The sequence below is a fragment of the Cheilinus undulatus genome, linkage group 5, assembly GCF_018320785.1.
Source record: "Cheilinus undulatus linkage group 5, ASM1832078v1, whole genome shotgun sequence".
Classification (NCBI taxonomy): Eukaryota; Metazoa; Chordata; class Actinopteri; order Labriformes; family Labridae; genus Cheilinus; species Cheilinus undulatus.
Window position 1 is genome coordinate 50,934,570 of NC_054869.1, and position 16,311 is coordinate 50,950,880.

Here is a 16,311-nt window from a genome sequence, read left to right on the forward strand (position 1 = left end):
GCCTATTATTCTGATAACATTTTACAACAAAGTACTCAAAACTGACATAGTAAGTAGGAAATGAACAACTAACTGCTAGTTAAGTAAGGGTTAATGCCTGATGAGCTGTCCAGTTATCAGGGATTAATGGACGGCGTGGAGGCCAGAGTGAGGGCGCAGAGAGGAGGCAACCTCTGCCACTTTTAATCCATTTTTGCTGCATTAAGCCCATTTTTGCCACTTCTTTTTACAACTTTTTAATTATTTTTGCCAATTTTGTCAGATTTTTGCCACTTTTTCCCCAATTCACGCAATTATTTTCCCCCACGCTTGCCCATTTTTCCCTCCTTTTTGCTGCTTTCTGCCCATTTTAGTCCATTTTCACTTGTTTTTTGCCACATTTTTGCTGCGATTTGATCATTTGCCACCTGTAACCCCATTTTTGCCTCTAATAACTGCAGATGACAGTGGATGGAATCAGAAAAAGGAATGAGAGAGTTGGGGAGAGACATGTGGGAAAGTGCCACAGGAAGGATTCAAACCCAAGCCAACTGCGCACACTGGGCACTCAAACAACCAGGCCCCGTAACTCCATTTTTTTTTTTTGTCATTTCTCACTCATTTTTTGCCACTTTCTGCCATTTTTGCCACATTTCTCCCAAGTTTTTATCACTTTTCACCCAGTTTTTGCCATCTTGTACCTATTTTGCCCCTTATCACCAGTTTTTGGTGCCTTTAACCTATTTCACCCCTTTTCACATCTTAGATTGTGGCTCTTGCAAAGGTATTTTTCAACAATTTGGCTCTTTGGTTGAGCAGGGTTGAGTGACACTGCATTAGAGTGATGGTATGTTGGGCTACTAGGATAGATGAGGAAATGTACTTTGATATTTTGAGATGCCAGCAAGTTAATCTGATCAATACACCCATTTGTCTGACACCAAAATATACACAATGTGCTTGTAGACATCCCTCAGAGAGTGGTAGTCACCCATGCTAACTAGCAGACCAATCACAGGGCTTGCAGCCTTTGCTGACTCAACACACCTTTTTCAGAGGAAACAAATCAGGTTATAAGTGCTGAGTTCTGCAAATGTTGGACTTGTGGAGATTCCTACATAAGTATAAACCAGGCTAAACTAACAGATCATTCTTTTCTTGGTTAATCTTTTCTTTACCTCATAACTACGCCAGTTTTAGTGCGGTAAAAGTACAGTTAGTTACTTGTTTTTCACTCTAAAGTGAACTAATGCACAAACGGCCTAGTGAAATTAAGGCATAGCAACTAGCCTGAAAGATAAAACTAAGCCGGTGAGGAATGGGAATGTGTAAACTTACTTGTGATGACGTTTTTGGAGGCAGGCTTTCCAAGCTTGTTATTCTTCACCACCTGCAGTTTGACCTCGTACTCCTGGCCAGGGCCCAGGCCCGACTGCTCAAAGGTGGTCTCTGGACGGCCCAAGGAGTTAAGAATCTCACCATCCTCCTCTTTCTGCCAGCACCCAAAAAAACATCAGTCATCAACCACTACAAAGGGCAGACCTGGCATCATGCATGGAGTGGGAAGGAAAAAACAGTCAAATCATACATAGTGGTGCTCCGGGTGTTGTGTCGGTGCAAAGGATGATGGGGGGAGGGGGGTCTCAGTTTCACAGAGTGTGACTTTAAGAAGTTCCAAGTAGGACTGTTTGGAAAAGTTTCTATGCACTCTTAAAAAGGACAAGAATAAATGGAATAACATTGGCTCAATGCTTTGTTGTCGTTGGAGCAACAGTTCCAACTCTGTTTTTGCAAACTGGCCCAGCACAATGTTTTTCCACTGCACACTCAGTCTGATCCTCATGTGTTCGCACAAAGCAGTGTCTGAATTTGACGTTGCCATGGGTCTTTTGTGGTTTTTACCAGAGGAAAAAATGGATAATGATTGAGGCTCTTTAGTTCAACTACCTTTTGAAATACAGAAGCTCTATTAAGGTATCTAGTTACAGAACTCACCGTGTTTCTGAAGATGAGGTTCCAGCCATCAAAGGAAATGTCCAATGGGTCCCATTGCACTTCAACTGATGTCTCTCGCACGGACTTAAACTTGAGTCCCTCGGGCTCAGGCAGATCTAGGAGGGCACAGAATGAAACTCTCAGAACTATATATCTGGATGCATGCACTGCTTTTGTTGTCGAGGCTGACAGAGAGGATTAACATACGTGTAGCCACCCTGGCACTGACAGGAATGCTCCTCTTGTTGTTTAGCACAGCATAGACACTGATCAGGTACTCCACACCAGGCTCAAGCTCTCGAATAGTGGCCTTCTTCTGGTCCCCAGACACCTGCATGTCCAGCTCCAGACCTCCAGGGGCCGTGGGCACGTAGGTGATCAGATACTCTGTCACGCGCATCTCATTCTCCCAGGACAGGTCGACAGTCTCTGGATTTACTTCCACCACTGTTAGATCCTTTGGAGGTGAGACTGGACGGGTAATGGAATAAGTGATTTGAAGCACTTTATGAAAGTACTGTTTAGTAACAATCGTGTTAATGGGTAACATTAAACATTACATATTTAAAGAGGTGTGCAGTCAGAAGGCACCATGGTTACAGCCATGGATGAAAGTATTGGCATCCCTGGAAATTACCCAGAAAATACACCATTTCTCCCAGAATTGTTGCAGTTACAAATGTTTTTGGTGTTTATTGCCTTTGTGTGCATTGGAACAACACAAAAAAGCAGAAGAAAAAAGACAAAATCAACATAATTTTATACAAAACTCAAAAAATGGGACGGACAAAATTATTGGCACCCTCAACTTAATATTTGGTTGCAAACCCTAGGGAAGAAATAACTGAAACAAATCGCTTCCTATAACCATCAACAAGCTTTTTACACCTCTCAACTAGAATTGTGGACCACTCTTCTTTTACAAACTGCTCCAGGTCTCTCAGGTTTGAAGGGTGCCTAATTGCAACAGCAATTTTGAGATCTCACCATCGGTGTTCAATGGGATTTAGATCTGGACTCCTTGCTGGCCACTTCAGAACTCTCAAGCGCTTTGTCTCCAACCATTTCTTGGGGCTCTTTGAGGTATGTTTGGGTTCATTGTCCTGCTGGAACACCCATGACCTCTGACGCAGACTCAGCTTTCTGACACTAGGCCCTTCTAAATCTTTTGATTGCCTCCAGATTTCATGATTCCTTGCACACAGTCAAGGCACCCAGTGCCAGAGGCAGCAAAACAACCCCAAAACATCTGTGAACCTCCACCATGTTTGACTGTAGGTACTGTGTTCTTTTCTTTGTAGGCCTCATTTTGTTTCCTGTAAACAGTAGAATGACGTGCTTTTCCAAAAAGCTCTATCTTAGTCTCATCTGTCCACAAAATGTTCTCCCTGAAGGACTGAGGCTTACTCTGGTACATTTTTGCAAACTCCAGTCTGGCTTTTTATGTCTCTTTGTCAGCAGTGGAGTTCTCCTCGGTCTCCTGCCATAGCGCTTCATCTCATTCAGATGACCATGTACGGTCCCAGCTGACACTTTTGCACCCTGAGTCTGCAGGACAGCCTGGATTTGTGTGGAAGATGACTGAGGATGTTAATCCATTATCCAACTATCCTGCGTTGCATTCTTTTGTCAATTTTTCTCTTCCGTCCACGTTCAGGGAGATTAGCCACAGTTCCATGGGTTATAAACTTCTTGATTATATTAAGCACAGTGGACAAAGGAATTTCAGGATCTATGGAGATGGTCTTTAAACTTGAGATTGTTCATATTATTCCACAATTTTGCTTCTTAAGTCCTCAGACAATTCTGGGCTCTCCTTAAAATGATTCACCCACAGTTTTTAAAAGGGTGTCAATATTTTGTCCAACCCATTTTGTGAGTTTTGTGTAAAATCATGTCATTTTTGGCTTTTTTCTTCTGCTTTTTGTTGTGTTCTTCCAATGCACATAAAGGAAATAAACATGTTTATACCAAAAACATTTGTAATTGATAAAATTTCTGGGAGAAATGTTGTATTTTCTGGGAAAATTCCAGGGGTGCCGATACTTTCGTCCATGACTGTGTATGCCTTCACAAACTAAAAGTATGCTCTCTTACCTCCAGAGCAGTCCTCTCCAATGAATCCTTCATCGCACACACACACCCCATTTTCACAGCGGCCCTGGTTGTGGCAGTCATCTGGGCAGGTCAGTAGGGAGCAGTCCGGCCCGGTGAAACCCTCATAGCAAACACATTTACCATCGACACAGTAACCTCTGTCTAGACAGTTCTTGGGACACGTCTTCTCACTGCAGTCCTCACCAGTGAAACCCTTATGGCAAACACACTGCCCATTCACACAGTGACCACGGTCCAAGCAGTCATTGGGACAGGTCAGCTCTCCACAGTCTTTCCCAGTGAAACCAACGAAGCAAATGCATTTGCCATCCACACACTCTCCACGTCCCATGCAGTCTTTTGGACAGGTCTTGATGCTACAGTCCTCCCCGGCATAGCCTCGGTCACATACGCACTGTCCGTTTACACAGCGGCCGCGACCTTGGCAGTTGTTGGGGCAGGAGAGCTCGCTGCAGTCTTCACCTTGGTATCCTACATCGCATACACATTCTCCATTTATGCACTGGCCCCTGTTGCTGCAGTTGTCAGGGCAAGAGAGTATGGAGCAATCATCACCCTCAAATCCTGGATCGCAGATGCACTTTCCATTGAAGCAATGACCCCTCTCATTGCAGTTGTTGGGACAAGTGAGTTTTGAGCAGTCCTCTCCACTGTAGCCGGTTTGACACACACACAGGCCATTCACACACATGCCGCGGTTGTTACAGTTGCCAGGACAGGTAATCTCTCCACAGTCTTCACCAGTGAAGCCTTCGTCACAGTAGCAGGTTCCGTTGACACAGCGCCCTCGGTCATAGCAATCGTTTGGACAGATGAGCTCGGAGCAGTCGAAACCTGTCCAAGGCTCGTCACAGACGCACTCGTCATCCACGCAGCGGCCGCGGCCTAGGCAGTTGTTGAGGCAGTTGGTCTGGGTGCAGTCTTCACCAAGGAAGCCGTCCTCACAGAGACACGACCCATCAACACAGTGGCCATAGTCGCCACAGTCCAGCAGGCAGAGCTCGATGCCGCAGTCGTCCCCACCGAAGCCATCGAAGCACTCACACTTACCGTCGACACAGCGGCCCTGGTCCTGGCAGTCGTTGGGGCATTCGGGTTCAGTGCAGTTGGGGCCCTTCCATCCAGGCTCACAAACACAGCTGCAGGTGTCAGTGCTCCAGTTCCCACGGCCGTTACAGAATGGTTTAGTGGAGACTTCACCTGGAAGGAGAGGAGAAATGTTGAAACTTTTCCAAAAAGAGAAAAATATTTAGTGAAACAGCCAGAAACATTCATTCTCAAACTCTTGTAAGAGCTACATCAATAGCACTTTACAGTAAGATACACCAACATCGGTGTAGTCACTCAACTGAGTCACTAATAACTGCTACACTATATTGCCAAAAGTATTCACTCACCCATCCTAATAATTGAAATCAGGTGTTCCAATCACTTCCATGGCCACAGGTGTATAAAATCAAGCACCTAAGCATGCAGACTGTTTCTACAAACATCTGTGAAAGAATGGCTCGCTCTCAGGAGCTCAGTGAATTCCAGCGTGGTACTGTGATAGGATGCCACCTGTGCAACAAGTCCAGTGGTGAAATTTCCTGGCTCCTAAATATTCCACAGTCAACTGTCAGTGGTATTATAATAAAGTGGAAGCCATTGGGAATGACAGCAACTCAGCCACCAAGTGGTAGGCCACTTAAAATGATGGAGAGGGGTCAGCAGATGCTGAGGCGCATAGTGCACAGAGGTGGCCAACTAGGTCACCAACTTTCTGCAGAGTCAATCGCTACAGACCTCCACACTTCATGTGGCCTTCAGATTAGCTCAAGAACAGTGCATAGAGAGCTTTATGTAATGGGTTTCCATGGCCGAGCAGCTGCATCCAAGCCATACATTACAAAGTGCAATGCAAAGCACCGGATGCAGTGGTGTAAAGCACACCGCCACTGGACTCTAGAGCAGTGGAGACGCCTTCTCTGGAGAGACAAATCACACTTCTCCATCTGGCAATCTGATGGATGAGTCTGGGTTTGGCGGTTGCCAGGAGAACGGTACTTGTCTGACTGCATTGTGCCAAGTGTAAAGTTTGGTGGAGGGGGGATTATTGTGTAGGCTTGTTTTTCAGGAGCTGGGCTTGGCCCCTTAGTTCTAGTCAAAGGAACTCTGAATGTTTCAGCATACCAAGAGATTTTGGACAATTCCATGCTCCCAACTTTGTGGTAACAGTTGGGGATGGCCCCTTCCTGTTCCAACATGACTGTGCACCAGTGCACAAAGGAAGGTCCATAAAGACATGGATGAGAGAGTTTGGTGTGGATGAACTTGACTGGCCTGCACAGAGTCCTGACCTCAACCCGATAGAACACCTTTGAGATGAATTAAAGCGGAGACTGAGAGCCAGGCCTTCTCGTCCAACATCAGTGTGTGAGCTCACAAATGCGCTTCTGGAAGAATGGTGAAAAATTCCCATAAACACTCTCCTAAACCTTGTGGAAAGGCTTCCCAGAAGAGTTGAAGCTGTTATAACTTCAAAGGGTGGACCGACATCATATTAAACCCTATGGATTAAGAATGGGATGCCACTTAAGTTCATATGCAAGTCAAGGCAGGTGAACAAATATTTTTGGCAATATAGTGCAGTTAACCTGGGGCAAGAATGAATAACAGCAAAGTTACTTGGTAACCAATTAGGAATAACTGCTAGTTAACCACTTGTTAAAAGGTTGATGCTGTGAACTCCACTTTAAATTCTTAATGTTTATTTACTTGAAAAAGGTTAGATAAGGTACTCAGTTTGTTGTGTAATCATAGGAGATCTAACTGCTAGTTAAACATTAGTTCATGGGTGGATAACTTTTACTGGACACTGGACCTTTACACAATATAGAATCATCTCAAATTTCTCATTTGGTTCCCCTACTGTTAAGTTATAATTAGTTGTATACCAGTTTTAATATAAGCTAGCTCACAGTTACTAATTTGTTTCCTGATTAACTAACAACAGCTAGCAATGGACACTAAAGGGACACGGCCCAAAAAAAGAGGCGGCAAGCAACTTAAACAAATCAATTAATTCAATTCATTAAGGGCATTTATACACTGTAAAAAATGTGCGAAGGTGATTTAATGTAGACAAGTCCTGCAGCCTGTAAATCCTGGTTTTGTTTGGAAGGGAAATAAACAAATAGCCTGTATTCAATCCCACAGATACTGGCTGTTTTTCATTTTATCTCTTAAAGCAGGGGTTCTCAACCTTTTCAGCCTGCGACCCCCAAAATAAAGGTGCCAGTGACCGGGGACCCCCACTGTACCTGAAGATGGCATGACACAGCCATGAACTTTCTAAAATAGTCATGTGGAGACAAGGCCACACATTAGTGGGGATAAAGGGGGAGGTTTCTGGGGCCCACCCAAACTGGGGGCCAGCAAAATTATGGTCCGTTGTAAAGTTAAGTTGTGGTATTTTATTTAACCTGAATAATAACCACTCTTACCAAAGAAACACATTTTCATTCATTTGTGTAGTAAGCAGCCCTCTTAAAAATGTAAATCTTTTTGTTGAAAACAGAATTAAAATAGATTAAAAATAGCTAAAATGGGTTAATAATGGCAAAAAATGGTGGGAAAGGTGGTGAAATTGGATTTTAAAAGTAGCAGAAATGGGTTAAAAATGCCAAAAACAAGATGAAAGTGGCGCTCCAGTAGTCAAGTGGTCAAGGTGTGCGCCATATATGCAGGCTACCCGGGTTCGAATCCGGCCTGTGGCACTATTTCCTGCATGTCTCTCGCCGCTCTCTTCCCTGTTTCCAACTCTATCCACTGTCCTATAAAATAATGGCAAAAAGGTCAAAAATAAATCTTAAAAAAAAAAAAAACAAGATAAAAGTGGCAAAATAACAAAAAAAAAGAGAAAAATGGGTTGAAGTGGCATAAATGGGTGGAAATTTGGTGGACAGAGATGAAAATTGATATAAACTGGCAAAAAGGGGTTAGCTGAGGCAGAAAAAGTCAGAAACTGGCAAAACTTGGCATATCAAATTGTAAAATGTGGCTTAAAAAGTGGTAAAAGGGGTTAATAGTTGCAATAATGTGTCAACAGAGCCAACAATAGGCAGAGGGTTGCAAGATTTGGTTCAGGAGTGGCAAAAACACGCAGAAAAAACGTGTGGAAAGGGTTTAAAATTGACAAAAATGGATTCTAAGTTGCAAAAATGTGTTAAAAAATGATAACACTGGTGGGGAAAGGTGATGGTTATAATTTGGCAAAATTGGTGTAAAGTGGCACCAGTGTAATTTTAAAAATATTCTTAGTTTTTCTAAGGTATCTGGAAACCCCCTCTGTGTCTCACGACCCCCAACGTTGACAACCCCTATCTTAAAGTAGTTATTTTTAAAAAGGCAGCTAAACTGCTTCAGTTAAGTTATACATTTTCCAATTCAAAAAGAGAGACTAATCTGTTTTTGTAATTTCTTATTTTGTACTGGATTCTGTTATTTCCATTTTGTTTTTAAAAAGGACCCAATAAAGAAAGTTCAAATTTGTTTATGTGATTCTATACATACAATTTTATTAAAATTAATGCCAAATAATTGTGATGATCATGAAATCGAGATTATTTCTTAGACTAAAAACTGTGACACCAAAATGTATAATCTTTGCATCCCGACACAGTCGTTGTATAATGATACGAAGAAAGTCACTCTACAATAAAAAAGCAACTCTGACATGTATGTAAAAAACAGCCAGTTAGCTGATATTGGGCTTAAAGATCATTTACCAGGGGCAGATTTAGAAAAAAGTTTTGCAGCATTTTCCATTAATGAAACCTGATTTTATTCATGACCTTTTACTTTCAAGCATTTTAAAAATGCATTTGACTTGAGTTAGCTACATGCGTGGTGAACTGTAAACACAATGCCATTGTAAGACATTTAATCAGTGCTCAACAGCATATAGAGTAAAAGTATAGACTTACCTGTAACTGGAGCCCCGCAGCAGCCAGAGCCACTGCTGCACTGCTCTCTCAGACTAGACAGCTCAGACTCCAGCATCTCCAGCCTGTTCAAGATATCCTTGATGTCTGGAAGCTGGTTGTCACATCCACAAGCCTGCTTGGGAATACTGATCCGGTGTGTGAAAACAATCTGATTCTCTCCATCCTCCGTGTTTTCGATGTGCTCGGTGTTCTGCATGCCCATCGGAGCGCTCTTGTGTTTGAGCTCAGTGCCTCCGGGGGAGTCGAGGTCCACGGAGCAGAGGGATGAGGAGGGCACGTTGATGTTATAGACGTGGTTGAATACTACTGGCTGGTCCGGGTTGGGCAGGGTGAGGTTCTCCTGCGTCTTCTTGGGTATCAGAGCCTCTCTACGGTGGCGGATGATCTTTTTTACCAGACCAGCACTGGAGAGCTCGAGGAGCAGGGAGGTCAGGCAGACTAGGAGCAAGCCTTTCATCCACATGATGACACCCTGATGCTGCAGCTTCTGGTGGGTGTGCAGAGGAGAGTATATTCAGGTGTCAAACAGGCGTGCCTTTTTCAGTCCTGGAGTAATTAAAGCACAGACAGAAGGAGAAAATGAAAAATTAGGAATATACATCCGAGATATAGAATTCCTTAGCGTCTCTACATGTGAAACATACACAAAGCCATTCATGCAGAGTTTAAGGATGTTAAAAATAGGATGCAATGGCCAAACATCGGTTTTGTTTTAAAGTTAGCCCAGAGGGATAACCACTAGAATTGGCTCATGAGATGTGCGTATCAGTGTATGAGATGCAGCAGACTGAAACACACGGTTAAGTCGAAGTACAAGGCGTGCTCTGGGCCAGACCAAAACATGGCGGCCTCCTGGTGAGTTTATAAACTCAAATGTACTCAAATGCAGATTTTTAGTGAATCTTTTTTATTCAATATTCATATGAGAGATACGAATATCTATCCAGTAAGGTGAATTTGTCTGATCATGCAGGGTTCCTTTTAATAGTCACACTAAGAACTATTTCAAATTGACTTTAAATCTTAAAATGTTCATACGAAGAGGATCTAAGACCATTTATGCAGAGTCATACAATCACAAGTTTTTACGCTCTCGTGAGGAGGTTTTTCAGACATTTCGAAATAAAAATATATCGCAAAAGTGCAATGGAAACACTTTTTCCACATTTGCAGGTCTCAGGACGCGACGTATGGTGTCACGTGACCAGTTCACTACGAGACAACATGACGCAATACGTGTGTACCCGTGTGGACTTAAAATCATATTTAAACCCTTATTCGTGGCCTTTGCCATGCATACGGACTTTGCCTCTGAACTATCATCCGTCACCTTTGCGAACCATGGCGACTGTAGACATGTCAGTACTCGACTTTTGTATTATTGAAAAGAAAACAACCCACTGCTGTTCTTTGTTCTTTTAACAAAGAAATGTCATCAAGTTCTGATGAAACTGGCGCTTTAGAAGCATCCACACTAAGCTCATAACTGCAATGGCCTATGTCACAACTCCGCCACGCCTGAAAGTACTGCCCCTCGTCGCTGATTGGTCCTGTCACTTTCTAACCGGGCCCAAACGGTTCAGACAGGAGCTTCGCCAGTGAGAAACATTGAAATGGGCGTATCCATCTGCTTTCCAAAGTTACCTTTTCCGTGAGTGGGCGTATCTGCAGACTTAGGCCGGCCACACACAAGACGATTTTTTAATCTGAAATGATTTTAAAACCGTGGGAGACCACAGACTGCAGGACAATTTCCAAAGATTTTTCATCTTTAATCCTCTGAATGCACAAACTAGACGACTTAGCCAGAATGTCAGATCACTGGAGACCACGCACCTGCTGACCTGCGTACAACCCTGCGTGATCACGTGACTTCAGAGTTTCTGTAACAACACCCCAAAATGTTCACATCATAATCCAGGAGTACTTTTTAATCTAATGTTCTAAACCAGGGGTGTCAAACTCAAGGCCTGGGGGCCAAATCTGGCCCTTGGTGCAGCTTTACCCGGCCAGCAGCATCACATCATATTTTAGTTAGAACTGGCCCGCAGGTCTCAGGTCTGCAGATTTCCTCCAGTATAGAAATGTAAATTTAACCTTGAATATTTAAAATATCGTGTGTTAAGTCATAAAAATGTGAAAAAGAACAGAAAAAAGATAATAAGGTAGAAATTAAGGAATTAGGGAGACATGTATTTGTGTTTTCATTTTAAATTTTCAATTTGTATTTCATAATTCTGACTTAAACTCAGCATGTTGACTTTTTATCTCATACTGTGAACTTTTAGATTACAATTTTATATTTCAAAATCATGATTTATAATTTAATCTTATATTTTGCCTTTTTAAACTCCTAACTTTGACTTTTAAGCCAATATTTTGACTTTTAAACTCACAATTTAGAATTTCATCTCATATTTTCACCTTTTAGATTCGCATCTTAAATTTAAAGTTATATTTTGACCTTTTAAACTCATGATTTTGTATTTTATCTCATATTTCAACCTTTTAAACTCATGATTTTGTATTTTATCTCGTGTTTTGACCTTTAAAACTAATTATTTTTATTTTCTCTCATATTTCAACCTTTTAAACTCATTGTTTTGTATTTTATCTCATATTTCAACCTTTTAAACTCATGATTTTGTATTTTATCTCATATTTCAACCTTTTAAACTCACAATTTTGTATTTTATCTCATATTTCAACCTTTTAAACTCATTATTTTGTATTTTATCTCATATTTCAACCTTTTAAACTCATTATTTTGTATTTAATCTCATATTTCAACCTTTTAAACTCACGATTTTGTATTTTATCTCGTATTTTGACCTTTAAATCTCATTATTTTTTATTTTCTCTCATATTTCAACCTTTTCAACTAGTGATTTTTACTTTCTATTGCATATATATTTGCCTTTTGAAAACAGAAACATTTTGACTTATGATTTTGTGTTCAGAGCTTTTAAACTTATTTTTTGACTATTTATCTCAGAATTTGAGCCTTTAAACTTATCATTTGACCTGTTTTTAATCTCGAAATCCTTTATCATCAGTTTTTCTCCCCCTTAATTAACTTCCCGTGAATATGAGGTTTACAGGTTATGGTTAAATGTTGACCCTTTTGGCCTTCATGTCAGACCTAAATTCATTCCTGCTGTGGTTGCGTTTGACACCCCTGTTCTAAACTGAAGCTTATTTATAAAAAAAATGGCTCCTTTAGATTTGACTGACAGGGCGACTACACTAGAAATTTGACCTTTTGACAGTCAAAGAATGCTTGTAGATATTCCAATGTTAGCTTTTAGAGATTTTCAGGTATGCTCAGAAACTCCACAGAGTTTTTGTCTTTACTTTGTCACTACAGTGAAGTTAAAAACAAAATAAAATAAAAATAACTACGTAGACAGAAACAGGTCAAATCTTGGCGTATTTACAATCCCTTAAACCGGATGGAGCCCGATGAAGAGGAATTTTTTCTAACCTTGTTCAGTTACCCAGGAGGTCACATCTTGACAAAGGGTGAGTTCCTCAACTGATCAAAAACTGCTGTTACTGCAAGAGCAGCACAACCTTGGGGATCTTCAGTGATTTGTTGCTACCCACGGTGCATTGCCACAGACAGCCTCAGCAACACCTGCATGCTGAAACCTCCTCATTTCTAGTCCAGACCAGACCACAGCCAAGGCTGAAAGAATAATAACCCTGAATGGGTTGACCATCTGTGGGCCCGCCGTAAAGCACAGAGGTCTGCACAAACTTCTCACAAACTAGCGAGTCAGCATTCCTGGACTTCTCTCCTTACAGCAGCTGAGTTACCTTTTATTACTGAAACATGACTCTAATAGCATCTGCCACACACTTGACATGATTTTTAAAAAGGTCTGCAAGGAAATCATGCTGAGGTTGCTGCAACCTTAAAACCTAAAGTTTGACCCTTTTTAATAAAGTAACCAGTTCGATCAGTGTTACTCAACCCGGCTCAACCAAAGAGCCAAAAGAGCTTTGCCAGAGCCACAATCTAAGTAGTGAAAAGTGGCAAAAACAGGTTAAAGAGGTAATAAAAATGAGTTAAAGGTGGCAAAAAATGGGTGAAAAGGGGCAAAGTAGGCATAAAATGGCAAAAACTCGTGAGAAGTGACGAAAAATGTGTTGGCCTTACTTTGCAGAAATTTGTTCTCACTTAGACATTAATGGGTGTTTTTGCAAAAAGGAAAAAAGGAAATTGTCAAAAAAGTCGTTGACTGCTTCTTGTCTGCTTATTATTTTCTTACCCACTTCATTCAGTCCAGCAAACCCAGACAGCTCAGTTAGAGGAACATGTAACTATCATAATTAGAACAATGCATGCACAGTTCATGAGTGATGATTTTTCTTGAGCATGGATTTCCCGAACAAGTACTGAAACACCGAGTTTTTTCCCTGTAGAGCACTGGTTGCAAACCTTTTTCTTGGGGGGCTCCCTACTTGCATTAATAAAAGCCAAGCCCAACTTGGACCCTCTTGGATGAAGTACACACCGTTTGTAATTGTTTTCACTGACAACATAACAGGCCTATATAGACTTGTTCTTGACTAAACATCTATGTCCAAACCATCCATTATTACAGGAGTGTATCAGGGCCACTCTAGGAAAAAAGAAATGATAATTTCAAGGGGGAAAAAAACAGTTTAAAAATGTATTCAATTTATAAGAAAAAACGTAATTTTTATTACTCAAAAAACAGTAAATTTCCCTGAATCCTAAAGTAGAATTTTTAAGATTATAAAGTCAAAATCTGACTGCTGTTTTCAGTTTGGTTTCTCATAAATTTTTGATTTAACAGTGTTGTAATCATGATTTAAAAAATTTAAATTTCTGAGTTTCTAATGTTGAAATTTGAGACTTTTTAAACTCTGATTTTTTTTTTTTTATGTAAATTTCTGACTTTTGAAACTATGAAATGTTGTAAATATAAGACTTTATAATCTCAAAAATTTGGATTTTTTTCCCCAAAGAAATTTTGACCTTTTTGATTAGAAATCTAGAGACTCTCCTTATATTTTAATCTTGGTCACCATTGTAAGTCATGTTTCTTATCATGTTTTTTTTTTTAAATGAACATTTTATTTTGACAACTTCAGAGCAGACAGGGTCTTATACCACCCCCCAACCCCCATCCCGAGATCTTTGGCAGGCAGAAAAAGCGGTGGAAAGGGTTTAAAATGGACAAAAATAGGCGTTAAATTGCAAAAAAATGATGGGAAAATTGATGAAAATAGGTTAAAGTTGGTGTTAAGTGGCAACAGTGTAATTTAAAAAATATTCTTAATTTTTAAGGAATCTGAGGACCCCCTCTGCATGTCTCGAGACCCCCAAGGGGGTCCCAGGACCCCAGGTTGGGAACCACTGCCATAGAGGATTAGACTTTGTAACTTTGTAAATGTGATTTTTTAGGGTTTTTTTACATCCTGAAAGATAATGAGAAAGATAACTGAAAAACTTGTCAGAATTGGAGCTGAAATGAGGGGGAACATTTCTATCCTTAAGTCTATTTTAGTCTTGCCTGGATGGATCTTATATAAATCCACTCTACCTTTCCTTGTCAGAGGTGCTGACACCAATCATTTCCTACTTATAATAAAACCACTGTGTGCTTTGGCTGACTTCAAGGTTAACATTGGCTTTAAGCAGCCAACAAAAAAATGTCTGAATAAGCAGACATGAAAATCCATGACTGCAAGCACACATACTGTTTTGAATCCCTGTGGTGGAATATGTATGAAGGAGTTTAATTTTTCTGCTACACCTGACTTAGTCACATTGACGTGGGTGCATAAAAAACAGGGCATCTTTGCTGTCCATTTCCATACGGCAGGAACAGGGAGGCTGCCAGTCAGAAGGTAATATTCCAGGAAGAGGTTCTTGGTCTCCTCATCGCAGTCTGACATGTGATTAGGCGGGCTGACAGATGAGCTCAGCTCGCAGGGATCCCACGGTTTCACATCAACCCCCCCACCACCAAGCTCTCCCCAGCCCGCTGATGAGACAGGCAGGGATGAGCGCCTCCATGATGGGTAGACTGTAAAAGTGCTAATGTAGCTTGGTGATGGGAGCGCTGAGGATCTGGGCCCTCAGGGGTCCAACCACCCCCTTCCCCGTACACACACCAATACAGTCACACTGCTGTGCCCAAGCATCACAAACTAGGGATTAAATCAACAAAATAGCCAGAAAATTGCTTTGAGTTGCTGCTAAGGTTTTAGTTCTGGGCGGTTGGTTGGCTTTCTCACTTTGAAGGCTGGCTGCTCTCCACATGGACCTCTGAGCGAGGCGGCCCTGAGAGACCAAAGCAGGGCTTTGTGTGAGAATCCGTGGCCCTGGCAAAACTCAGCTTCATTCAAAAATAGATAAACAGAAAGGAGACTTTCACAGAGTTGGAGGAAGAGTCTGATTTTGATCTGCCATGTATTACCCTGATATAGGAAGCAGACAATCACGCTACATGAAAATGAGTGTGATCCTAAGAAACACTGAGCTGATCTATCTGCTATGACTTCCTTCATGAGCACCCTGTGGCTCTATGCTAATGCAGCTGGTAGCTGGCACAGTAGACAAGGCCTTGATACAATCTCACTGCTGCTGCTTTGTTACTTCTTTACTCGGTTTTGGTCTATAGTTAGCTTCTCAAACTGCTACAAAGCTTGCTGCAGCCATTGTGGCTAAATGTGGGCTGAATTTTACCAGGGAATGTTGGGCCATGTTTATACAACGATTTCAGCAGAAAAGCTGTCACCTTTTTACATGACAACAGAGTTTTGAGTGCCTAAAAATAGGAAGCTTTAAAACTTTTGAACTCTAACACTGTTTTTGTCCCAGTGCAAACTGGCGGTATGCATTTCCTCAGAAAATGGAGACTTTTCACACATGTGCGTTATGGTTCCACTCCACATCCATGAGCGAGTATCTGAACAACAACAGTGGCAGATTCCCAAGTTCAGCTGGTGCCGCTCACCTCTGATCAATATTTACCCATCTTTAAGTTTAAGGTCACTCACCCCTCCTACTTGTCTGTCCACACAAACAGGTGTGCTTGTTTTTTGCAAGAGTACCTCGATGCAGACAAGATGGCCGACATACATCCAATCCATACCAGAAGTCTCAACCGGAAGTCTGTACTTCTAAGGTTAGGCTTAGGCATTAAAACCCGAGTGGTTAGGTTCAAGGTAAGTTAGTGGGGAAGGTGACATA

At 41.5% G+C, this 16,311-nt stretch overlaps 1 protein-coding gene across 3 annotated transcripts in view; it reads right to left on the bottom strand.

Annotated features, from left to right (window-relative positions):
• Nucleotides 1-16,311, bottom strand: part of tnc (tenascin C) — a 91,067-nt gene that overhangs the window by 47,445 nt on the left and 27,311 nt on the right. For all 3 annotated transcript variants that reach the window (XM_041786607.1, XM_041786606.1, XM_041786605.1), the window contains exons 2-6: nt 9,060-9,626; nt 4,072-5,292; nt 2,182-2,445; nt 1,975-2,090; nt 1,318-1,471 (exon numbers count right to left, since the gene is read on the bottom strand). In XM_041786607.1, coding sequence (XP_041642541.1) covers nt 1,318-1,471; nt 1,975-2,090; nt 2,182-2,445; nt 4,072-5,292; nt 9,060-9,543 — 2,239 coding nt within the window. In that variant the 5' untranslated portion in view covers nt 9,544-9,626. The remainder of the gene's footprint in view (nt 1-1,317; nt 1,472-1,974; nt 2,091-2,181; nt 2,446-4,071; nt 5,293-9,059; nt 9,627-16,311) is intronic.